Source organism: Suhomyces tanzawaensis, assembly GCF_001661415.1.
Source record: "Suhomyces tanzawaensis NRRL Y-17324 unplaced genomic scaffold CANTAscaffold_1, whole genome shotgun sequence".
Taxonomy (NCBI): domain Eukaryota; kingdom Fungi; phylum Ascomycota; class Pichiomycetes; order Serinales; family Debaryomycetaceae; genus Suhomyces; species Suhomyces tanzawaensis.
The window spans coordinates 1,189,882-1,214,767 of record NW_017963636.1 but is presented as its reverse complement, the minus strand read 5'-3'; the positions used below and the strand labels follow the sequence as shown (position 1 = coordinate 1,214,767).

The 24,886-nt window shown below is 42.4% G+C and overlaps 6 protein-coding genes across 6 annotated transcripts; 2 read left to right on the top strand and 4 right to left on the bottom strand.

Moving 5' to 3' along the window:
- Positions 1-1,007: 1,007 nt before the first annotated feature.
- On the bottom strand, positions 1,008-2,738 carry CANTADRAFT_41729 (E3 ubiquitin-protein ligase; the record flags this gene model as incomplete). Its single annotated transcript, XM_020208881.1, has 2 exons — positions 1,008-1,231; positions 1,310-2,738. Coding segments are annotated over 2 exons (1,653 nt in total), but the record flags the coding sequence as incomplete, so codon positions are not given.
- Positions 2,739-3,075: 337 nt separating this feature from the next.
- On the top strand, positions 3,076-3,843 carry CANTADRAFT_3904 (phosphatidylglycerophosphatase; the record flags this gene model as incomplete). Its single annotated transcript, XM_020208779.1, has 2 exons — positions 3,076-3,285; positions 3,448-3,843. The coding sequence occupies 2 exons, from the start codon at positions 3,076-3,078 to the stop codon at positions 3,841-3,843; spliced, it is 606 nt and encodes a 201-aa protein (XP_020066963.1).
- A 2,442-nt stretch (positions 3,844-6,285) lies between these two features.
- CANTADRAFT_39507 (pepsin-like aspartic protease) lies at positions 6,286-7,299 on the top strand (the record flags this gene model as incomplete). The annotated part of the gene is made up of 1 exon (XM_020208807.1): positions 6,286-7,299. A coding segment is annotated over one exon (1,014 nt), but the record flags the coding sequence as incomplete, so codon positions are not given.
- An 855-nt stretch (positions 7,300-8,154) lies between these two features.
- TRA1 (histone acetyltransferase) lies at positions 8,155-19,582 on the bottom strand. The gene has a single exon (XM_020207167.1). The coding sequence runs from the start codon at positions 19,521-19,523 to the stop codon at positions 8,199-8,201; it is 11,325 nt and encodes a 3,774-aa protein (XP_020066961.1). The 5' UTR covers positions 19,524-19,582; the 3' UTR covers positions 8,155-8,198.
- An 852-nt stretch (positions 19,583-20,434) lies between these two features.
- On the bottom strand, positions 20,435-21,601 carry FIG1 (Fig1p). The gene has a single exon (XM_020206222.1). The coding sequence runs from the start codon at positions 21,428-21,430 to the stop codon at positions 20,684-20,686; it is 747 nt and encodes a 248-aa protein (XP_020066960.1). The 5' UTR covers positions 21,431-21,601; the 3' UTR covers positions 20,435-20,683.
- A 170-nt stretch (positions 21,602-21,771) lies between these two features.
- Positions 21,772-22,995, bottom strand: CANTADRAFT_45448 (putative acyltransferase; the record flags this gene model as incomplete). The annotated part of the gene is made up of 1 exon (XM_020209215.1): positions 21,772-22,995. The coding sequence occupies one exon, from the start codon at positions 22,993-22,995 to the stop codon at positions 21,772-21,774; it is 1,224 nt and encodes a 407-aa protein (XP_020066959.1).
- Between the last annotated feature and the right edge of the window lie 1,891 nt (positions 22,996-24,886).

The window sequence follows — 24,886 nt, the reverse complement described above, 5'->3', positions numbered from 1 at the left end:
ATGAATGCATCCACAGCCGTCGCAGAAGCTGTCACTCCCTTGGAGCTCTCCCGCAAACCAAAACCCACTGCTGAAGCCATCCATCCACTTCAATCAGCCTACCTTCCTATTCAAGAAATAATCGCAACCAAAGTCATCCATCAGACAACCCGAGTGCCCCAGGCTTTCGTTTCCCGCGCAGATCGTTCGTCTGTGGATGTGGTTTGTGGCACTTGAAACCATGTCTGGGTCAGCCAGCACCAGTTAAGCCATTTCCACCAGTCTGCAAGGCCTCACGCCATATGTCTCCCGTACGTACCGATCCCGCTCAGGCGCACAAGTGCATGTTTGTGAATTGCCGACTCTTGTTAACAAACAAAAAGAAAGCATTATCAAAGGATATGAAATTGTCTCATATTCCCAGACAAGTCTAGCCGGAATTGAACCATAGAGGAGTCGCCAAATGGCCAGAGACCTGGGCTAGACCCCACTGCTCAATTTCAAAATAGTTTGACTGGCGTTAATTAATTTTAATTGCAGAATCTGGGGCATAAAAACCGAGTATTGAGTATTGCTCTGATATTGACTTAAGGGTTTTATTAATATCTGGCCTTTTCTTAGTAATTGAGGTCGATCGAGGATTCTAGCCAGCTCGCGTCTTGTCTCATCTTTAGGGTGATTGCAAAGGGGGGTCATCGTCTCCTTTAAAAGGCCGTTGGGGCCTGCACTCACTTATTTTAGTATATCAGATATCTACTATCTTACGGATTACAGTTTCCTTGAGGAAGTCTACCATTCTATTGGGTCGGAGCAGATGAAAGTGGACTAGATACAGGAGATAACAAATGCAATAATACAGTAGGAGCCTCAGAGACTACATATGATACTCCATAAAAATGGATGAAGTTATAGTCCAAATAGTTTAGGCTATTGTCCTACTCAGCTGGAGAACAATCTTCTATCCAAGATATCATCCAAACTATTTTAGTCTGTTGTTCTACTCAGCTAGAGAATAATATTCTATCCTGCTTTTTCTTTAATTTCTGTTGACGCTTATCGGTGATTTCGATACCAGTATCCACAGGCACAGTCGGTGGCTCTGGCACCCTGCCCCACTGATCGGGATCGGCAATGTCGTATTGTTTGACCCGAGGTATCACCTTTTTGGTGGACTTTTTCTCTAATACCGGGAACTTGGAGGCCTCCAACGAGCTGGAGGAGCCATTTCTCGACCCAGCAAGCGGTCTGCTACCTGTTCCGCTTCCAGTGCCAGTTCTGGCCCAGTTAGCTCCGTTTCTGGTGCTTCCACCCACTTCAGGGCTAGCAGAACGCGACCCCAACACGGGCGTGGAAGGTTTGGACATATTGTTCAAATAATCAGGAACATAGCCAGAAGATGCCAGGGAGGTATTCACCACCACCTTTTTCACAGGAGTCTTCTTGATGACGGTGGTGTATCTGATGGGGGGAGTGGATGGTACTGAAGATGCTTTCTTGGGCTTACTTAATGCAGGGAATTTGTCGGCCTGGCTTTTAGCTTTGTTGCCATTTCTGAGCCAGGTTGCAGCAGCGGGGGTGGATCCTTTGCCCAACATTGGGAATTGCTCGTTATCAGCCTTTAATGATAACTCTTTTACCACAGGCGACAAGTCCTTGTGAAGATCGGAGTTTTCGGGGAAGAACTCTATGAATTCCGAAAACAAAAGTCTCAATTCTTGTTCGGTTTGGCCCTCAAATAACTTACCATAGAATTCGAACAATTCTCTTGCATTAAACTTCTTGGCTCTGAATCCACTATTGAGGCTGGTGAACTCTTTGAACTTGGCTGTGTCATAGTTCAAGTAATGCTTGGCTCTTTCTTCGAATCTTTTTCTTTTGGTTTCAATGGAGTTGTGGTCTTCTGATTCGTCGTTTCTTTCAAGGAATCTTCTGGTGTTGGATTCTTGGAAAGTCGACAACTGTGACTGGAAATGTCTGGAATTGGATCCAATCACCACTCGCGAGGATCCAGCTGTTCCCAACCCTCCGTGCTCCTTTAACATGTGCGCAGTGAGATCCAAGTCTTCTCTGAATACCACAAATCTCTTTTCCACACACAAGGGCATGGAACAGACGTAGTGGTCTCTCTTGAAATGGTTGTACAAGGTGTCGTAGTTCTTGAAGTAATCTGCAGTTTTGGGGTTATATTGGTCGCAAATGAAGCATCTCTCATGCTTTTCTCTGATATGGATATTCAACTCGTCGATCGAGTAGAAACGCTTTCCGTGGCAGTGCTTGCACTCTGGATGTCCTGTAAATCCGCGTTCGTCTCCTTCACTCTGATGCTTTTGGAGTCCCTTATGCGTATACAACGAAAGCTCGCTGACGAATGCTTTTTTGAACTTGGAGCAGATCACACAGTGGAACTTGCCATGGCTGGCCTTGACGTGTTCGCCTAAGCCCTTGAAGTTGTCGAATCTCTCGTGACAAATCGCACACTTGTTGCTAAGAAGATCCATCGTGTCCGTGTACACGTAGTTCTGGGTAAATTCGATGGAGCGCTTGCTGTCGAAATCAACGAAGTCTTTTGCCACGAAGTCACCATAGTTCTTTTCTAGCTGTTCTGTGAATACCACCTTTTCATTTTCACTACGGCAAATGAGACACTGTTTCTTGTCATAAAGAGCTCTCTGACGAAACGTACACGTATGGCACGTGGTATGGTTACATGGTGTGAGTGCTGCATAGCGGATTTTGTTGGCACAGATCAAACAGTCCTCGGAATCGTCGTCGTCGTCAGTAGGTGATGATGGACCAGGGTGCGGTTTCTTGGATTTTGGACGCAGTTGCCTGGCTCTTTGCCTGGAACGTTTTGCGGCCGGTTCTGTGGAGACAGCAGCAGGTGTGGTGCTGGAGTCGCTGTGCAGAGCAGCGTCGGTGGAGGCAGACATGGTGCTTTTGGAGAGATACGGCTCTGGACGGCTGTGTATGGCGAGAAAAATGTTTCATCACGTGACGCACGACACGTGGTATATTTAGTCATGATTGTTGATTACATAAGCTCGGCATAAGCAGCACTTGATCACATGACGGAGTATGCCTTCTGCCATCACCACCATGTTCAACGTCAGTGCGACGCTTAACGTGTCCAGGCTCCTCTACAACCCCTCGTTATGCCTTCCTCATCTCACCTTGAAGTCGTTTGACCAGATCACGCTTCCGTTCCCCATTCCAAACCATCCCCAGGCCACGATTCGTGGTGTAGTGTTGGACAAGGACAACTGCTTTGCCAAAGATCACGATGACAAGGTGTGGCCTGCGTACGAAGTATGTAAAGTGGAGCATTTTGCTTAGAAGCGCTCTTAGAGATGTTGACACTCAAATTGATAATAATTAGAATCATTTTGAGTGCTTCATTATGTTTCGGGTACTTCATTAAGATTCTAAGTGCTTTATCATCACAGCACAATGACCAATTACTAACTTCAGGATACGTGGAAAAGACTTCAGGACTCGTTTCCCAAGGAACACCTTCTTATTGTCAGCAATTCTGCAGGTACCAACGACGACAAGGACTACCAACAAGCCCAGAAGTTGGAACGTGATACTGGAGTGACGGTGCTCCGCCACCCCACAAAGAAGCCAGGATGTTTCCAAGAGATCCAGGACTACTTCGCCAACCACGGAATCGCCTCCAACGAAATCATCGTCATCGGAGACCGTCTTTTCACAGACATGCTTATGGCCAATATGATGGGCTCATGGGGCCTCTGGCTCAGCGAAGGAGTGGAATTGTCGCCCAAAGTGTTTCCACGGATGGAGAGGACGTTGTATAGTCAATTGGCTACACGAGCCAATCCATTTGTGCCACCTACGCCAAAGTAATTGATGAAGATAGGAAGTACTGGAGACTCCCATGGAAGTAGTCTCAGAATGCCCTGAAAATGCACTCCGAACATACCTAAATTTATCTTTAGTTTCAGTAAGTGGATCTCAAATTAATTACGGTATTTAATAGATTCCTACCTTCATTTATTATATATATATAATTATATATTTAAGAGTATGGTGAAACCTGTCCATTCTGCACTGGTTAAATGAAGGTGATACCTTCGGCCTCAATGTTAATGATAGTACAGTTCTAAGATCATGTGAGTCTTATCACTAGACCAACAGATTTACTTCCCTTCATTTTCATCAGAAAATCAGGATTTCAGAACCATGGGGATAGCTACGTACCGGTAACAAATTCAATTGGCCATAGTGGTTACTCTGGTTCAACAAGCCATTTGTGTACTACCATCCTATTGCAACATATGACCTCTAGCAGCCATAGTGAGTTTATGAAGCCACAAGTTGAAATTGTGAGGCTTATAAGGAAGTTATTAGTCCATGGATCAAAGGAATGTCACTGTGGAAAAGGAATTATCGCCGGTGCATTTGGTTGCATTGACGGAGTGGCCGACGAATTTCGAGAATTTTGACACATGCCTCCTTTCTAAAGGTGCTAGCAAATACAAAATATTCCATTGGAATTATGAAAAATGGGGTCCCATTAGATTTTCAAGTAGTCCAACAGTAGTTGAGGCATTTTCTAAATAGGTGCATGAGAATTAATCCTGCAAGAATTAAACTAAATCAATTGAGAAATTTATCCAGCTGAGCTGTTGGCAATTTTAGAACCTGATGTGAAATTTCTAGCCTCTTCACACAATTGGGCACATCAGAATTATTGTATTGAAATCCAAAATCCAACCAATTAATCCACCAGTAGAGAAGTGAAAATAAGACACCTAACCAATAATTGAAGCACTGTGAGAAGAAAATACTGCGGCTTCTATTAGAATTATACTTGTACCACAATGCGAGCCCTATTCCCAACAAGTTTTTCTTACAACACATGGTGGGGCCAAGCCGCCATTTCGGTTAATGTTACGAACTGGAATAATGGCATGGTTAGGATTATTTGATGATTGCATCTGGGGGGTGTTTTAAGTGGTTCCTCATGGTGCAATGGCTCCAGGTAAGAGATACTATACTACCAGATAAAATCTCCAGATAAAACTACAAGACCTCGATTCCAAATAACCTGCTCTATCTATTTATTACCAGGGAAGACTACTTGGAACCAGTCACAATCGAGTAAAATTAATTTATTCTCGAGAACAGACGACAATAAGAGCGATTCTATTTCTACTGGCAAAGTAAGCTTTGTAGAGTACAAACATTGCAAATGGGCAAAAGTAAAACCTCTAATAGTATGAGCTCCGAGTACGTTTGTTGAGAAACAAAGTTGTGAACAATCAAATGAATCGAGAAAATGCGAACTTCACAAGTACGACCATTAGTCCGACTCCTTGCGAAATCAAAACCTAAAACTTGTGGCTTTGAAAGTCAAAAATCGCTGATTTAGCGCGGGTTTGGAAGATCTAAATACATAATAAGGGCATTAATTTCCAAGTACCAACCCAAAGAACCGAGGACCTTGTATTCTAATAACTAAGGGGGCCATGTATTCCCGAAAACTGTACGTAATCAACAAACGATACATTAGATTACTGAATAGTAATTGAGTAGATGCTCTCAAAAAGGTCTATAACTAGTCGATGAATCTCCAGGTGTGTATCCAGGTGCCTCCACAACCACTTCGTAATAGTCAAAATTGTGGATTTGCCGTTCCACAAATGTGGATATTTTGCAGCCGCGCTCTCAACGGCGCCAGGTGACACTTTCTTAGTTCTTGACACATTTGTGCATGTGTCAAATTCAACGCTTGAAACGTCAGACAAACATTAAAGCTCGATTTAGGGACACCCAAGCCGTAGTTACAGAACAGTTCAAGAATAGGTAGTGGATCGAGGAAGATTGACCATGAATTGTTCTACTTTGAATCATCTGGTCAAGTAAATCAGCAAGTGAGTGATCAACAGCGGCCCAGCAGGGACTTGAAAACCCCTACGGTTGTCATTGTTACCATGGGATAGGTTGTTGCCAGAACTTTTCAGAACCTGAGCCTCTCTCAGAGAATCAGCCATACTGTGGATGCTTACCAAAATCAAAAGTATTTAAAAAGCGTTCTTGAAGGTCTTACTGTTCTCCATCGAATATTTCGAACTATCACTATTGTTTACCATGCTCACCTCAAAGCTTCTTGCTTCTGCTGCTCTCTTCTTGGCTACAAATGCCATTGCTATCCCTGACTCTAACTCCAAGAGAAGTGGGTCTGGATTTTTAAAGCTCGATTTTAATGTCACCAAGGGTATCAAGGGTATTGAAGGCGGCAAGAGCCGTCGTCCTTATGGTGGTGGATATTCCACTGGTTCAGATGGCTCTTATTCGGCCAACTTGACTAACGAGAATGTTTTTTACACCACCAACATTACTGTTGGATCCGAAAAGAAACAAATTCTCGTTGACCTTGATACTGGAAGCTCCGATTTGTGGGTTTTGTCAGCTAATGGTACTGATGGATTTGCTTCCGACACTGCAGAATTGCAATCCAATGGATACTTGGATGCTGAAAAGTCAACTTCTTTGAAGACGGATAATAACGAGTTTTTTATTACCTACGGTGATAATACTTTTGCCTATGGGGAGTATGTAACCGATAGCATTGCAATTCCAAATGGTCCAAGTATTGATGTTGAGTTTGGTTTGGCTTTCACTACAGTTAACCCATTCGGAATTTTTGGTATTGGTTTCGATCTGAATGAAGCTGGATTTTCCTCCGGTGCTGCTCCGATTTACAACAACTACCCAGCTACCTTGAAGAAGAATGGTTTAATCGGAAAGAATGCTTATTCTTTGTATTTGAACTCTCCTAATGCCACGACTGGTTCAGTGATCTTTGGTGGTTACGATACCAAGAAGGTTGACGGTTCATTTGCTACCCTTCAGACCGTGAACGACCAGGTATTGGCTATCAATGTTGACAGTGTCACTGTTGGAGACAATGAGATCCAATACGGTTCTCCAGCTCTTTTGGATAGTGGTACTACCATCACTTACTTGCCAAGAAACGTCTACCAAGGTATCATTCAGAATCTTCCAGGTAGTAACACACCCTATGGATGGAGAATTACCACAGATGAAGCACAAGGACATGACATCACTTACAAGTTTAATGATGTCACAGTCAAAGTTCCTGTTTCAAGCTTGGTTGGACCTACCTACGATGACCAAGGGAAGTTGCTCGACTACACCTCCTTGCAGGTTTCGATAGGTGGAAGCATCTTGGGTGACAATTTCTTGAGATACGCTTATGTGATCTTTAACTTGGATGACCAGAAGATTAGTGTTGCTCAAGCCAAGTTCACCGATGACTCTGATATTCAGGCTATTGAATAGGTTCATTAGCGATCGTTGTTTCTGTGACAGCCGGTCTGTCTTTTTTTTCTAATTTCTTTTGATATTGCCAGGTATGTAGAGTTATGATTTGGTACCAAATGAACGGCAAAATGATCTTCTGTAGGAATACGTTAGGATAAGAGTGAAATTCCTATACAAATTTCTAACCTTGCGTTGGCTCTGTTAACTTGGAAGCTTGTGATTTTGGGCGAAATTTGGGTGCAAATTTTGCAATGCTTCTTTCACAAATTGCCATTTTCTTCCATAATCCAAGTGACGAGAAAACCAATTTTTGGACAAGGACAACATCCCTCAGAGTCCCAACAAGGCCTGTAGTATCTGAGAATCCAGGATACTTTTCAGAGCATATATGGTAATTCTTTTGGGAAAAAACATCTCTATATACTTATCAGCACCCTTACCACATTGAAGTCGTCCTGTAATCTTGATCTTGACCAACATATATATGCTCTTTATGGTAGGTAGCTCCCATTTAATATACTCACTTAAGTTTTCGATCAAAACTTGTCTTATACCTTTAAGTTATTCAGCTGTACCTTCGCTTGCTTCCTTATGTTGTCTCGTAACTTCCTTATTTATAGAATTCATAAGTATTTCACTACATCTTCCATCCCTTATCATCAGCCTAAAGACTCCTCGTATGTACGCCTATGAATACAACAAACTGCATAGCTTAACCAAATAAGAGATAACCAAATTTATAGCGGGATCGAAGGAAAAGAACTTCATGTGATAAGACAGCGACTTGCCAGAAGTCTGAGTCCAGGAGCTGTTTAAACTATACGCAAGATTTTTTTTTTGTTTGCTACAGATTGTATAATACAAATTCTTTATAATTATAATATACAAAGTTCTAACAATATACAAACAATCTAGAAGTATGCCATCCACAAAGTATCTGCGGCAGCCAAGTTTCTAGGATTAACAGCTTGGGAAATCAACTCCAAGACATTCTGGGTAGCAACAGCAGGACCAGAGCTAATATGACCCATAGACAAAACTCTCTTTATCACCAAGTCCACATTGATCTTGACGATATCTCTCAATTGCTTATCTTGGGGGATTGCCCTAGGTGGATCTTGTTGAGCACACCATGAGATCACCTCATCACGAACAAACAAAGTAAGGTATTGCTCCAAATCCGATTCTGGTTCAGTCAATGCCCTGGCAATACACAAAATGTATACTGACAAAACACCCTCTAAACTGGTTTCTCCAATGAGCTTTTGAATGTTTGGTGTCAATCTGAATGGAACCATTTCTGCATTGTAGAACAATGGAGCAGGACCACCCTGAGGATTATCAGCCAAAGCACTCTTGCTTGCAATCTTGCATGGCAACATGTCTGAAGTCCAAACACTTCCTGAACCCTTGTTCACATGTATCTTTTGAGGTTGTCTTGCATTCACACACATCATGTAAGTTGTGAAGATGAACGAAGCATACTGGGAACTGAATTGTTTACGGAACAACCAGAAATCTTCGAATTGTGGGTATAACTCGATGAAGTAGTTTTTCAATACCGTAGAAGGGACTAACAAGGACTGAATGGCACTCAAAATTTCCACTCTAATACTCATAATGTCTGGCTTAGGTAATCTTTGGTCAAATGCAGCTCTCAACTTTTCAATGGTGTAGATAAATGGCTCATCCCTAGACTTACCGTTACGACGACAGAAATCTTCATAGATCTTTTGCATGGTAATGTCTCTAGTATCATCGTTGATAATACGGATATGAGGAGACAAAGGAACAGCAGTTGGCAATGTGAACGTGATGTTACGACGTCTTGTTTCAACCTTCTTCGAAATAGTGTCATTAAAGATCCGGAATAGTTGGAAAATACACTCTTCACGACGACAATGACGGGCAGCTGGAAATTGTACTGCAAAAGTATGTAAGCTTCCGTCATGGCCGCGGATTCTCAATCTCTTGTAACAAGCATTAGTACCACGAGCCAAGTCAATAGTTGGTAAAAACCTTTCAATCTTGACAAAATGGTTGTTGTTATCCTTGTTCAACAAGTATTGACCAGGAACTTCAATGTCTTCAAACTTCTGATGATGGAATTCACTAAGATGAGGACACAAATTCTCTAAATTAACCTCAGAGAATCGTCTATCCAATTTATCTTCGAGTCTATCTCTCCACTTTCTCAACTTGATGATGTAGGTTTCAAGCTTAGGTTTACCAACAACCAAATCCTTTTCAAATTCAGCTCTGATCTGCTTTGGCAAGACAGTTTCTGCGAATCTGGTGATATTAGCTTCTGTAATGGGGGGGAGCTTAGCATCATCTCTTGGATTACCAAGACGGTTCAAGTATTGAACCCCATCATTAAGTAAAGCAACACCAAGCCTATACGCATCTTCATCGGCAGTACACTTGAATCTTTGGTTGATTTGGTCCACTAATGATTCCAATGAAAGGGCGAGCAAAGGATATGCTGTCTTCAAGATTCCCATGATCTCCTCAACATGCTCAAGTGGTTGACGAACAGTTGAAGGGATTGGTTTACCGTTCTCATCTTCCTTCTTTGCTTCTGGTTTCTCAGATTTTTCTTCACCATCCTCTGCAATACTGTCAGTTTTAGCTTCCGTCTTCTCTTTGTCGCCCTTTTGACGAGCAAGTTCCATTGCTTGTCTTTGTTGAGCTGCAAAGTCTTCCTTGGTAGTTCTAAGTTGGAAATGTAAAGCTTGTGGATAACTCTTAGCAATTCTAACAAGAACTTGTCTAGCCAATCTTGCTTCTTTGTGAGAAAGTGAAGTCAACAATTGAGGAATAAAGGTGATCCAATACCACACTGGAACCTCACCTCTGAAGTTTTCGAAAGCTTGAGCCAAGGTTCCCGAAGCATCGTCCAAACTGATCAACCAAAGAATTCTAGCCAACAACTTTCTGGTTTTTCCATTCTTGTACAAACCAGCAGCCTGAAGGTAACAACTGATGGCATTATTGGCATAGACCATATCACTTGGATTTTCCTTAAAGCGACGGTCATTGAACATACCCCATTCAGCCCAAGCCTTGGGGAGGTTAAGATCAATTTGGACAGAGGTTGCAAAAGCCTTGTTTGCTTCATCCATTTGGTTAAGCTTATTCAAGAACATACCCTTGAGAGTGAAGAATTCTGCCTTTTGTTGAGTAGCAAAATAGACCAAGTTGGTATTGCTGATAACATCTAAACCAGTATTCAACTCATTTGGATTCTGGTAGTGACATTTAACTTGTTCTTTCAATTTCAAGAACGCTTCTTGAATCTCAATATTAGGCAATTGGTAAATTCTGGTAAGCTCCTTGATACAAACATCAGACATGTTGTGCTTTCTAGCAACGTGAGCAAATCTATTAATAACCCAAGCAATTTCGTGGAATCCACGATAAGCATACGAGTTTGCATTTCCTCCGGTGTTCGACTGCTGCAAAATTGGAATGAATGGCATATAAACCTTATTAATAACTTGGAATGCATGTTGTCTCCAAGTGACCAAATCATTCCAAATATTGATATCATCCCAGGTATTTGGTAATCTTTCTCTCCAAACTTGTAATACTCTCTTCAATTCTTGCGACTTCACATCCAAATTCTGAGCATTTGTGCTCACCAAACTTGCATAGACTTGACTTGCCTCCATGAATTCCACATATTGCTGGAATGTATGAAGCAAAGGAATATGTGCATTGTTAAATCTGGTAGGTAATCCGTGCCATTTCCTTAATGCCAACTGAATACCCTCGTCGCAAAGTCTGGACAAATCCTGCAATGATTCCTTTTCCTGGCCATATCCTTGCAAACAAAGGAAAGTTTCAAACACTTGGCGACGTGGAGTAGGAACATCCATAACATTTTTAACTGTTTGGTCTAGCGTCTCTCTATCATTATACCAATCAGCTACTCTCCATCCACATTCTAACAATAAATCGGAGAATCCTTCGTGTCTTGCAAGATCCGTAAGAATATCCCAATGTTGCAACTTCTCGGCACACAATATCCAATGATCTTCCCATAACGCATATTCAGATTCACCATAAGGTAATGCGCCACTTCTTGCTTTGATCTGGGCGGTTTCGTATAATTGTTGTGCTTTATCCCAAATACCAACTTGCTCATAAGATAATGCACTTATCGTCTCCGAGTACTTGGCTCTTCTTCTCCACAAACCGTAGAACATATCATCCTCTTTCAAAGTTGCGTACAACTTTGCCAAAGCATCTTGTGTAATTTCTCTGAACTCCAGGTTGTTATTGATGGACTGCTCCTCAATATTTTCCAAGATGTGAATACCTTGGGACCAAGCATTAAAGTTAGCTCCCAAACACTCCACAGCAAATGGAGGTAACTGGAGATCATCACATCTAGAAATTCCCTCTAGCAAAGATTGAATAACGTTGGGCCTACTGTCAATTTGACGAGTATGGTAGTCTTTAGACAAAAGAATAACCAAGAAACGTGTGAAATCAAGATGTTCGGACCTAGGAATGGAAGAAAATGCTGTAGGGAAAACATTTGACCAAGCACGATAAATTGTATCACTGGATTGATAGAACATATCAATAAGCGGTTCAAGAATATCACCTGCTGTAGTAGTGTCAAGTGAAGCCAAAAATGTGGCATGGGCTTCGAGAAGTTCGGCCAATGGAGAGCCTGATGTTTCCTGGTCGACTTCCATAGCGTCTTCCTTATCACCATTTGCTTCATCTGCCTCGCTGGATTCTTCCATCTTTGCGTCCTCGGCCTTTGGTTCCGATGATGTACTTTCTGGGTTCTTCAATGGTCCTAATCTTTTCAATGCACTCAAAGGAGTCAAACGATACTCATCTTCCACCAATTCCAACTTTCTTTCGAAATTGAAAGATCCATACAACAACTGTAATGCTTGGTTCAACCATGGATAGTCAGCCAAGTACTCCCAGTTTTGCTCACGAATGACATAGTACAATCTTTTGCTAATGTCCTTTTCAAGACTATTGTTCAAGATAGACATCAACTTTCTTCTAATGGACACATCAGCAGATCTGGTTCCCACCAAAAATGGTTGTTCCATTCTGACTGTTAACTCTGTGCAGCTGAATGTATCATCTTCAAAGATATCAACAATTATTTGATAGAATTCCTTGGAGAGGGTAGGTTCGCCCCTAATCTCAAATACCATCATTTTACTCAATATCGCGGCCTTTTCTTTAGTGGTTGGGAACAAGTCTGTTCTGGAGAAAACCCAGTTCTTAACAATCTTAATAATCTTTTCCAAAGTCTCCTTGTCTAATGACCTTTCAATCAACTGGGCCAATAAAGACAAAAACACTCTTCTTTGATCACCAAGGTTGGAAATCCTCATTGACGACAAATTAAGAATTTTCTCCAAAAGTCTAGTGGTCATCTTAGCCTCATACTCGGAATTTGATGTCTCCTTTGAAGATGTGGTCTGGGACCCTTGGTGAGTAATGGTAATATGATCTTTGCATAATTTGCTGAATGTTCGCATGATCGATGGCAACAATGAATCTAAGATTGCAGGTCTATAATTGGCCAAAGTCCAAGATAATGTAACACCAGCTGCAACGGAAGGCATATCTCCCAAATCCTCAGCAACAGTAGCAGAAAGCAAAGAAATAAATTCCTTCACATTTTCATCTTCTTCGACTTCTTCATCACCTCCTGACTTTTGATCCTCAATAGCTTGCAACACAATTCTCAAAACTCTTTGCAAGACCTCTTGGATGTCGTGATTATCTGATTTGATGCACTTCTCCAATAACTTGTGAACGTAAGCCAAATTCGAAACAATCCATTCCGATTTTTTCCATTCTAACACAACACCCAATACTTCCAAGGCATTCAAACAGTATCCAAGTAAGTTGGACGAGTTCAAGTCATTTGACAAGAGGAACTTTTCGAAGAAACTCAACTTAACCGAAACTTCAGACCAGTGTTCTGGACTCAACAAATCGTAAAGAATTCCTAAAGCCTTCTGGCCTAATTCACTCTCCGATGCTCTTTGAGGGCTAATACAGACATAACGAATCAAAAATGTAACGCATGCCTCTCTCTGACCAAATGGAATGGAATAAGTGGAAGATGTTGTGAAATCACCTTCCAATTTATCTTCTTCCATAGCATCATCTTTGACTTCCAGTTGGGCTTTTCTTTCCCATTTAAGAATGAGTTCGGCCAATTCGATGGCTAACACCTGATTCTCAAGAGCTGGGTTAGCCAAAATGGTAAGCTTACCCATAGCAGTGATGATATTAGATATAAAGTGCTCTCTTGCAATGAAGAACAAATCTGGATGCTGAACAATAAATTGATAAACATTAAGAACCTGTGTAACATTGAATCCGTCTTCAGAAATCACTCTTCTTGGCCATTTCAACCATGTATCTGGAGACGATTCGTTATCTATCATTCTTTCGGACATGACGGGTGCCAAAATATCCAATGCTTGTCTGGCCAAATGTCTGGAATCAGTTTGATGGGTTCTCAATAACGCCACAAAAACTTGAGTGGCCAATTTCGAAGGTGTTTCAAACGATGAAATAAAGTACGATGTGGTAACATAGGCAACTTGCTTGGTGATATTGTCTTCCAACTTGATGTAGTTCCAACTGAACTTGATGATATGCTTACGCAAACTTCCAATAAATGACGAAGCCCATTTCAAAAGAATTGTTGTCATTTCAAGTAATTGATATCTGTAGTTATCGAGGATACCTGACGTATGGTCAGTAATGATATCATTGGTAGACTTCCAGATGTTTTCGGAAAGTTTTGTCAACCATGAAGGGAGCTCAGATTCTGAGTCCTTGAAGAATGCATCGACTTTTCCATTTGTCTCGGCCTCATAGAGGATGATCGGGTTGAAAACCCTCTTGAGCAAATATATTTTTGACTTCAAATTAGAATCTGAGTCGCTAATAAAATCAACACACCTGCTCAAATAGAGGGCTCTAAATTCAATGTCGTCTGACTTCACGATAGTGTTGAAAATGAAATCTTCCATCAGATTCGAGATCTTCAATTTCAATTGAGAATATCTGTCAATCAAACTGAACAAAACGTCGGCCTCTTTAGGGTTTCTTTCCAAGTACTTAACTAAGATTGATTGTAACTTTTCGATTGCTTGATCTGATTGGAAATGAATCGAAGAAATCAAGGTAGACTCCTTATTGATAGTGACAATTTGTTCAACGATAACTGAAAAGTCCAAAAGCAAAGACTTACGTTGATCAAACCATTCTGAGTCATATCTGGTAATAGATTCAAGTAAATCTATAGTATTAGCAAACTTTACAACCTTAATTTCACCCAGCTCCTCGTACTTTATATCATTGATAATAGTGGCAAGCTTCTCTTTTGCAACTTCTCTGATCTTGTCACAACCTTCCATTCCTGCAATAGATGAGAGCATGTTTCCAAGTTTTCTGTTTTTGAAATTGGTAATATAATACTCCATGCAATTCTCTGCAAATCTGTTGAGGAACTTGGACACTGGCAATCTGAATGGCGAATTCTGATGACGATCCAAGTGTCCTTCTAAATATTGCAAGGTACTGATGATCTCTTCCATGAAAGTGTATGCCTTGGGTGGTAAAAGGTGGAAAATATTCAAAATAGCCATAACAATTTGCACAGTATGGTTATTTTCCAAATCCTGGCCGGCAATCTGTCTCAAAGTATTGATCTGAGCCCAAGCCATTAAATGGTCAAGCAATTTTCTACCAATCTCCACTCTGAAATATGAAATCAAAAGCTCTAATAATCTAGCAAGGGCTTCCAATCCAGATACAGTTAACTTTTTGTGATCAGACAAATTCATCAACATGGGTCTCAATCCATTTTGAAGCAATTCCTTTGGCAATTTAGCATTTTCTTGCAAAGATGATTTCAATCCCAAGTGAGCAGCATTGATAATTTCAGTAGACTTATTACACAAAGCTTTGAAGAAGACTCCCAAGATTCTAATTCTAGCTTCAGCCAACGATCCAAGAGAGAAGTCAGGCTTGGTTAATGCCAATGATAACAACTTGATGCACACCACTCTCAATTCGATTAACTGCTTGGCGGTACGATGTTCGTATAATCTGTGCACATTTGCAAGCGATTCGTCTTCAGCATCAACTAAAGCCAAGGCTTCCAAAAGCAATCTGTTCAATTCCTCGTTGAAAGTCAAGAAAGTATCAGGAAGATCCAAGCAAAAAGTAATTGCATCGATATTTCCAATTTGCATAGGGAAAGGTAAAGCTCTCAATGGCTTCCCAAAGATTGGCGTCAAAAGAAGGTGTTTCGAAGGACTGATAATTGAAGCGATTGGGACTGAAGTAGTTTCAGACAAGACTTTCAAAGAGGCTTGCGCCACTTCTCTGACATGAGGGTTAGCACTGGCCAAGTCATAAACTAATGCTCCAATAAGAGTCTGGAAAGGCTTCTCGAGAATAATTTCCTTTGTAAGCTCTATGTTGCAATCATGCAACAATTTCAATGCCAAATTCTTTGCCAATTCTCTAATCTCAAATGGAGCAGTTTCAGGAGTATCTCTCAATATGAAGAATATTGATCTTACCAACTCAAATTGCCTTTTGAAGAACCACTTTGCGGGTATGTTAATATCCTCAAACATGGTTTTTAATCCCAAAATTCCTCCTAGCTTGGTGTGGTAGTACTCGTTATAACAACAATGGGTGAACTTGTAAAACATAGATCTGAAAACAGGGGAGTAAAGAGCATTTTCATCTGAGCCGAAGATAACGGAGGTAGTTTTGAAAATGTTCTGAATAACCTCAATACCCTTGGCTCTGACATCTTTATCCCAGAAACTCAATGAATAGTTTAATGCATTGAGGAACGCAGTTTCACTGATGTAGGCTTTTCCTTCATTGTCATTCACCGAGAATGGTCTCTCCTTCTTGATCTTTTCCACCACAGACGTTCCAAGATAAATCAAAGTGAAGTGAGTGGTAATACCATCGAGCAAGTCACTGGCCTCTTGTTTGATTTCAGGAATAGAAATCGAGAAAAAAAGCATTTCCAAGAGCTTGGTAAATAACTTTTGCTGACGATCCAATCTATCAACATCTTTGATATCTGATTCATCCAATTTTATATCTTCAATAGGCTTGTCTTGCTTAAGAAATTCAACTCCATTCTTGATCAAAGTATCATATCCTTCTGGTATTGGTGTGGTATCGATGAATAATTTGAATATGCTAGACAAATACTTGAAAGCACTAATCCTGTAATGGACTTTCAATCTGGGATCGTGCAATAATTTCATGGCCGACTGGACTCCTGGGGTAATAGACATTGGGACCTTGCCATTCAAACCATGAATTTGGAACAAGGCGTTTATCTCTTGGTCTAAGTCAGACTGGCTGATTAAAGATCCACATGGCTTGAAGTTCTTATGGTTTCTTCCACCTAATTTACCTAAGATACGGATAGCAGTGTGAGAATGCTGATGGTGGTAGGGAACAGGTTCCAAGTGCTTCCATAATGCAGCCATAATCTCATCAATAACAGGCTCTATCATAGGATCAAAGTACTCTGCTGTAAGATTATCCACACAAAGTTCAAAAGTTCTCAAACCTTGACTGACTAATTCCTGAGATCCATTAAGGGCATAAACCAAAGGACGAGTAAGGTAATTCAAGTGAGGTACCAACACCGATAATCTAACCGGTACAGTGAGACATAACTCCACGTAAATATCACGTTCGTATGTTCTAGTCACATTAGCAATCATCTTATTTAAATTCTCCAATAATACCGGTAAGATGGGCATGATTTCTTTGTACAAGTTTTCGAATCTTCCACCTGAGATACTTCTGAAAAGAATTCTAACCAAATAGGAGTACACTATAGGTTCTTCAGCCTTGGTTGCGAGTTTTAACGATTCCAAAATCAAGTAATTCAAATGAGGAAGTATAACGCCTTCGTTGGCTGTAGGGAACAAGTTCACCGACATAAAGCACAATTTGAATAATCTAATAAGTATATTAGATTTGATTAACTCCACCTTGCCTAATTGATCGAGGTTAGATTTCAAGAAGGAAATCAAAATACTGGAAAAGTTAGCACTGGTGACTTCACTGGCTAAAAAGAATTGGGGTAAATGAAGCAAAGCAGCATTTTCCAACATGGAATTGAAAAGGAGTGGGAGCTCGGCGTTGACGATTTCGTTGAACGAAGCTGGATCGACATGAATGAAAATTGTGGCGAAAATCTCCATCAAATCTTTCTCCTCCTTGGATGAAGTGATTGGCAAGTTTGGACCACCTGTAGAGAAGTCAAAGGCCTTTGGTGAAATTGTAGGTTTAGGTTTCGAAACTGAAAAGAATCTTAAACAACTTATTCCCCCTCTAAACAAAGCTCTCAAAATGTTAACTTCTTCGTAGGATCTTATTCTTGCAGAATCGTTCCACTTGTCATAGTTGATAACTTGACCAGGATTCTTAGGGTCTGTTTGAGCTGGTTGTGGGGGCACTGGAGGGTTACAGTTCTTCAAACCAAAAATGACAGATTTAAGGAAGGTCATAAGGGTTCTGAAAAGATACCTTGCATCCTTGAGAAGATCAGAATTGTTAGTAACAGGGGAAGGGGAGATGGGTGAAAACGAATCGATATTAAATATGTCAATGTACTTTTCCTCTGGGTCCTTAGGTTCCTTGGGTAAGAAAACTTCGTCTTGAGAATCCTCATCATCCTTTGCTTCCTCTTTTGGAGCTATAATATCCTTTGCAGGCTCGTCCACTTCAACCTTCTTTGATGAGTATCTTTGGATAGCTTTCTTGGAATCAGCCTCCTTAACAAGTCTATTTCTTTCAAATTCTTCGTGCTTATTTATAATGTAATCATACTTCCGGCTCAAGCTTGCAAATCTTTTGGCATAAGAATCAATTATGATCATGAACAATTGTCTACCTTCTAATTTGTTTGGTAATTTCATGATCCTTTCCACCAAGTTTAGAAGCAACTTTGCACTCATGATTTGGACTGTCAATGCTAAGGAATCATCCTTTAATAAGTCACAATAAATGTTGACTGTAGACCATATCTGTTTTGGAGTTAATTCATTACGAACATTGTGGATAAAGTCGGCAACAGTGGAGTATGCCAATGGTCTAAGAGTTTCGAAGGAAGTTAAACCATCTCCGATCAAAATCTTCTCATCAAACAAGAGTTCGATTTTTGGAATAAACTGTGTTCTGAAAGGGGTCGACAATATATGTCTTGTTGCATGGAGTAATTCTTTTCTGGCCACCGAGAGTTCCGCAGGACAGTCTTCCAATAAGCGCAAAATCACGTCCGGAACCACTTTAGATTGTTCTGGATCAAGATGCTGGTTAGCGTAGCCTCTGATGAACACATAAGCAAGGAATGAGGCAGCCTTGACTTGGGCAAGTATGAAATCACTGTATGCTTGACGGTTTTTGATTTTTGGGGATATGGAGGTGGTTGCTTTATTTTCCTTGGAAGANTTTTCTTTGTATTGTCGTTGTTCGTCCACTTGCAATTTTAATAAACTTATGATTTTGGGGAGGAAAACCGGAAGGCTGGATGCAACCAAGGTTTTGTAGGAGGAGTATAAAGAGACCATGGTAATAGGACACTCTGCCAACGTCTTGAATGAGAACATGGCCTTGTTCAAAGGCTTAGTGTAGCCCTCTTCAAAAGAGGCGGTAGGGCTCATTTCACGATCATCTTCGTCGGAGTTCAGCTGGTTGGAATTGAAGGTTTCTTGGACGGTTTTGGGCATGTTGTCATAGATTTGGCTGATGATCTCTACAAAAGGCTTGACTTTCTCGCCGAGCTTGGTCTTGTAGGCCTTGTGCAAGCTGGTGATGATTTTCATGCACAAGACTCCGTTGTCTTCGTTTTCATCCACCAAGATCTTGGTTAGCGTGTCGAGGATCTGCTCTGCAAACGGCAGGAACGTGTCGTTCATGATGGATCTGTGGATGATCTCCAAAATCGAATTTCTCAACTTGTGTTCTGACGACTGGCTTGAAAACGAAATGGGTACCTCTTCGAGGTTCTTGAGGAAGATAGGCACCAAGTTCTTGAGGAAATACTCGTATTCTGCTGCTCCGTTGAACGTCTCAATCATGTCAAGGAGCTCAGAGAGCACTGAGTGGGCAGTACGGTAGTCTGCCTGCTGGTTGAGACGTGACACGAAGGTGTCTAGTTGGGCAGTGTAGGACATGGTGACACGAAAGGGTGGGCAATTGCACGGGCTTGGCGTGGATACGGCAAGGACGGAGTAGCAGGCTACGCTGTTGTGTGTGGGACGAGGTTGTGGACAGACGCCGTGAACGAAGGGATAAGGAAAGTTGGAGAAGTAGCTTGTTTTGGAGGTGAAAAAATGGGTGTGAGAAAAGTGGGAACTGGAGGGACTGGGAAAAATGCGTGGCACGTGACTTCCGCGTGACCGTGGGTGGCTCTCGCCCAAGCTCGTTCTCCAGATGGGTGTGGTGGCATATGTTCCAGCTTCAGGTGCCAATTAGTCTGTTTGGCTGGTGGACGACCCAGTTTGGGGGACTGTTCAGTATTTTTATCGCAATTTACTAGAAGGAAGGGTTTTCTGCTGTGGGGCCGGAAAGACCTCTCGGTGTATAATTAATTTTTGAGGGTCGCGTTGCTTGGTGTTTAATGGGAAATTCTATTTAGATCCATCAAAAATAAATGGGTGGTTAATAACCCAGCTCTTAGATATAATGCAGGGCATCATAATGATCATAATTCTCTGGTGGCAAGTTATGAATGAACAAAGTTCTGCAGAGTGAAATTTCAGCTTTAGGTGGCTTTTCATGTTGCGAACATTGCTAGCACATCTTCAGAATAAGACTGTCACTATTAGTATCATTATTGAATTGTTTTTTACAAATCAAAAAAAATTCTTGCGGAGTTGGTCTTATTGATCATGATCTTTTTGTGTCTCAATGGTTTTCCATCGAATGATCCGCACATTTGAAGGTCTTCAGCTTAACAAGGAGTCTTTCGTATCTAGTAATTTCCGTCTTATCTTCAATTCCATCTTAAAGTCTCTCTCTCTAGACTTTATGGAAATTGTTAAGAAAATACACAAATTTTTTTTAAACGAAATTCTAATTAAACTTTTTGGCTGCGAATGTGGAAAATTAAAAAACAAAACCGTTGAAACGGACTACAAAGATTTTTCGAAACTTTTGCAAAGCAGATGCCCAAACTCTATCTATTAACTTAATCAGTGTTTAATGTGCATTACTTTAGCATATATGTAAGTTGAGTCCAAAATTTTCAATGAACCGTACAAAATAGTTTTGGGTAAGTTCAGTTTTTGGACATTCTCATTATGGAAGAAATTGTGCTCGTGTTCTCCTTGGGTTAGACTTTCTTGTCAACCTGTTTGAGGTCTTTGATTAGAACCATTACGGTGTTGAGGAAGATGACCAAAATGAATGTGAAGGCTATCCACGTCATTGCATCTGCTCTCTTTCCTTTCAGGACCTCTAGCATACCCATCGAAGATGGACCAATTATTCTACCAGCAGAGGAGACGGCTTCATGTTGCAACATCAGGCCCAAACCCCAGAGAATGAGGTTGGCGAAGCTCATGAAACAGCTGACCTTGTGGGCCACTCTTTTACCAGGCACAACAGGAATTGCTGAGTAGCACAACACTATCATAGTGAGAATAGTCACTATTACCACTGTCATGAGTAGATTGGGATGGCAAACCTGGTTGAAGGATTTGGAGATTGCTACCAAGTCGAGTTGTGGGGCCTTTTCCAGACTGGTGGGAACAATAGAAACACCTGCTATTCTAGAATCAGCTCCCGTACCAAACCCAGTACACGTACTGTTGCCTTGTACTGTCATACAGTAACTGAGGTAACCGATCTTGATGGACATATCCGCCATATATCCTTTGCGAGTTGCGTTTAGTGCAGACTGAATGTTTGGGAGAAATTCCGAAGACTGATTGAATTGAAGGCTGGTAAGGTACACGTTCGAGTATACACTAGCGGTGTCCGTAGAGCCTAGTAGAAGAAAGCCCAAGAGGAATGTGGTGGTAAACGCAATGGCTACCACGAAGTATTGAAACACAGATTTGACAAGAAACAGTATCATGAGTGGATGTAATTCAGGCAGATACAAGACTGTATATATCACTAAGCAGTGCCTGTACAAACAACCTATACCTATGAACTGAAAAGCATGGTTAGGGACGGGTACTCCGAAGGTCTTATAATTTTGCACCCATTGGAAGCTGTAACAATTTCGGAGCCAAGGTGCGACACCTGGAGGTAACCTGCAAAATTGCTGAAACCGATTCTACACTGAGATCAGTTGTTCTAGTAATAAGCATATCTATAGGATGCAACATAGAGGTTAATCGATACATGAAACACAGCTGGAGCACTTTGCGGAGCAGGTGTAACTTCATACATTTCGCAGGGGTGTGACAAGTTCTAGACCAATTTCCACAAAAGAACCCAGGCTGCTCTCAACAACAATGCGAGTATTAAAAGCGGCACAAATACAGGAAAGATTTCTAACTGGCTTCCAAGCTTGATATCAGCAACAACGGTCTCAGTGCCCTGGACACCAAAAGATCCTGTTTTGTAGAAGGTATCCAACAACCTGTCTTTTTCATACCATCTAGCAACCAACCAGTCCTCGAATTTCTTCAAGTCCTCCTCTTTGGCATCGTCGATATCGACGGTTTCGTCTCCAAGGGGGATTTCACTGACTTTCCACGACTTGACAAAGATATTGACCTGGGAAGGGCCTTTACCGAGAAGGTAGAACCGCTTGAGCGAGAACACGAGCTCGCCGTATTCATCAGGCTTCAACTGGCTGTAGCCTGTGGTGAGGTCGTAGACCACTTCTGCGGTGTTGCGCAATTTTCTCAACGTCAAAAATAACCCTCTGATTCTAGGCAAAAGGACGTGGTCCAATGGAGGGAGGTTTCTCTCTGCGGTGTAAGCTTTGGAGCGGCCCTTGGTGCGGTCAGAAGGAACGGTGCCTTCGGGGTACAAGATTAACTGGTAGGGCCAAACTTTGTTCGAATTTTCACCCTGGGGCCAGTGTACGACATCGGGAGCGCTGGGAGACGATCTGATGTTGGTCGACGCCACATGCTTGACGTTGTTTGCCGGACCCAAGCCCCTGGCGTTGGCGTCCATTGTCAACAACTGGTTGGTCAACAACACCTTGTCTTTTTCCCACTTTCTCGACAAGAACAAGAAGTTGAAGTTCTTCATGCCGTATCCCAACACGGGAATGTGCGAGAGGTCCTTCAACACGATGTGCATCAGGTTGCTGAGCCGTGCAGTGTACGAGAGGTACCAATGGAAGAACCAGTCCGTGTAGATCTGGTGGTTGGAGATCAACACTGAGTTGGGCGTGAGTGTGCTGAGCAACGTGCCGTCCACAGCTCTGAACCTGTCGGAGCCGTTAGGGTCGAAGGTGACAGCCAACTTGGAGGGGTTGATGTGGGACGTGATGAAGGTAAGAAGCACCACAAATTGAGTTTTGGTCAAGTTGATCATGCCCTGGATGAGTTCTGCATCTGGAAGAACGTTCAAGCCGACGTACTGGGTGATTGTGATCGACAAGCAGCCAAGGATGAACATGGGGCCAAGGAGGGCAGCCCTTACGAGCGCAAGAGGCGAACGGGACTCACGAGCCATTGGGCAGGGGAGGAGGAAGAGGGCAGCGAGGACACCAGGAGGCGTGGAGGGGGCAATGGGTACTGGACGACGAAGGCACAGACGGTGGGGGATGGTTGTCACCAGAAATGGAACGCCACTAAAGATGGAGTTGTCGCGTGACTCGAGTCACGTGCGTGTTGGGTCATGATTGGTAGTGGAGGCAACCTGTTCAGCAAGCAACTGCTGGTGTAGGCTGGTACATGCCACGATTCTTGCATACTGTTCCGAAGACCGGCATGTACAAGATATTAAAAGGATCATATAATATTGGCACTGCCGGCCCATCCGTGGCCTGTCGCACATGCGAGTGAAATCGCTAGGCAGGACATGGAGGCCTCGGTAACAATATGAGATGGCTAGAAATGGTTAATGTAGTAGAAATACGGTCAATTAACGTGATACAGGTTAAAAAGACTATCTATAAAAATATTAAAGGCATAGAATTACAGGTCAGGTAGTAGGTGCTTTCAATTAAAGTAATACTGTGCTAGAATTATTAAGTAATGAGAATTGTCAAATAAACGACTATTAGCCCTAGAGTAAATGTAACTGACCAGGTAGTTGGAAAAGTAAACGATATGGACATTCGTGACTTCACTGAATAATTGCTTATACTTAAGCATGGATTAATCTTTGGAATGCATGCCAGTTGGTGGGTCGGATAACTGACCTCTGCGACTTACCAGTCAGATACCACTAGAGCCGGTACTTATTGTTTGGAGAATATTACTATGGCAAAAGTTCGGGAGCGTCAATACTGTGGAAAGAAATTCTCTGGCAGGTTCGGACAAATTCTCTGAAAGTCCGAGGGCCCCGTATTAATTTCCTGAAGGAAGCGCAGACTATACTAGCGAGCCAATAGCACGACCATCCCAAAAGTAATCCAATTCTCTGGAACGAACCCGTGTGTTTTACCGCATGACCTCCCAATACTCCATGCAATGCTCTGGATTCCGAGAACTCGCTATTCTTCGGTGAAAGGCCCTTGGCCGCACCTCCACCACTCTCGCAGCCATATTCCTGGATTGTCCTTGAGGTACCCGACAGCACACCCTCAGGGACCACCCCTGAGACGGCTATGGCGGTGCCATTCCTGGCACGGCACCGCACTCACACGGCGGTGCGAGCCCTGGGGCCAAAACGTTAAAGACGTCAAACCTGCGTGGAGCAGCGAACAAGGAGAGATAAAGTATGGCTGAGAGCAATCATGTGGAGGTAGCTGGATATTCAGCCAAGTATACCAGCAGGGAGCCAGTCAAGTGTAATGAGGAAGGAGTGCAATGAGTATGTCAGCGAGAGCCAAATAAGTAATTACAATGGCCATCGCTCGCTAGCCATTTTCTCGCACCGCTGACATTTCCCCACCAATTTAGCGATAGCATGACTAATCTCCCACGACAGGATGCCTTTCGCCACCACCACCAGATACGACCCACCATCACGATCTGCCACCAGGCCTCGGAACAGAACCGAAGCCAAGCCAACTTGCTGGCTTCCCCTAGCGTCCCCCCATCTTGCCGCCACTACGGTGCCCAACAAAGAAATCCGCCGTTAAGCGCGCAGCGGAGTTATCTGCCGCAACTGACAGCCAGATCTACTGTGGCCAGGACGGCTCCCCACTCCACTAGGGCCACTAGCGCCAGTAGCACCCTCCCTGCCTCTTCACACACCACATTCACCCTCCCCTCTCCCCACCCTTCCTAGTAGTGCTAATTCTTCGTAGTGCCAATTCTGGCCAGTCCCTGTGCTCGGGCCTCGCTCCACGCTTTCGCACCTTATATAACGAGCGCACGCCAGTTTCTCATTCTTATCACCACCAATAGCCACCACCATGGCCTCCAGTCCCCAACACGTTCCCCCGAACGACGCC

Bases quoted from the DNA above. Each gene is read 5' to 3' on its own strand.
- FIG1 (XM_020206222.1), bottom strand. From the start codon at position 21,430: ATGATACTGTTTCTTGTCAAATCTGTGTTTCAATACTTCGTGGTAGCC.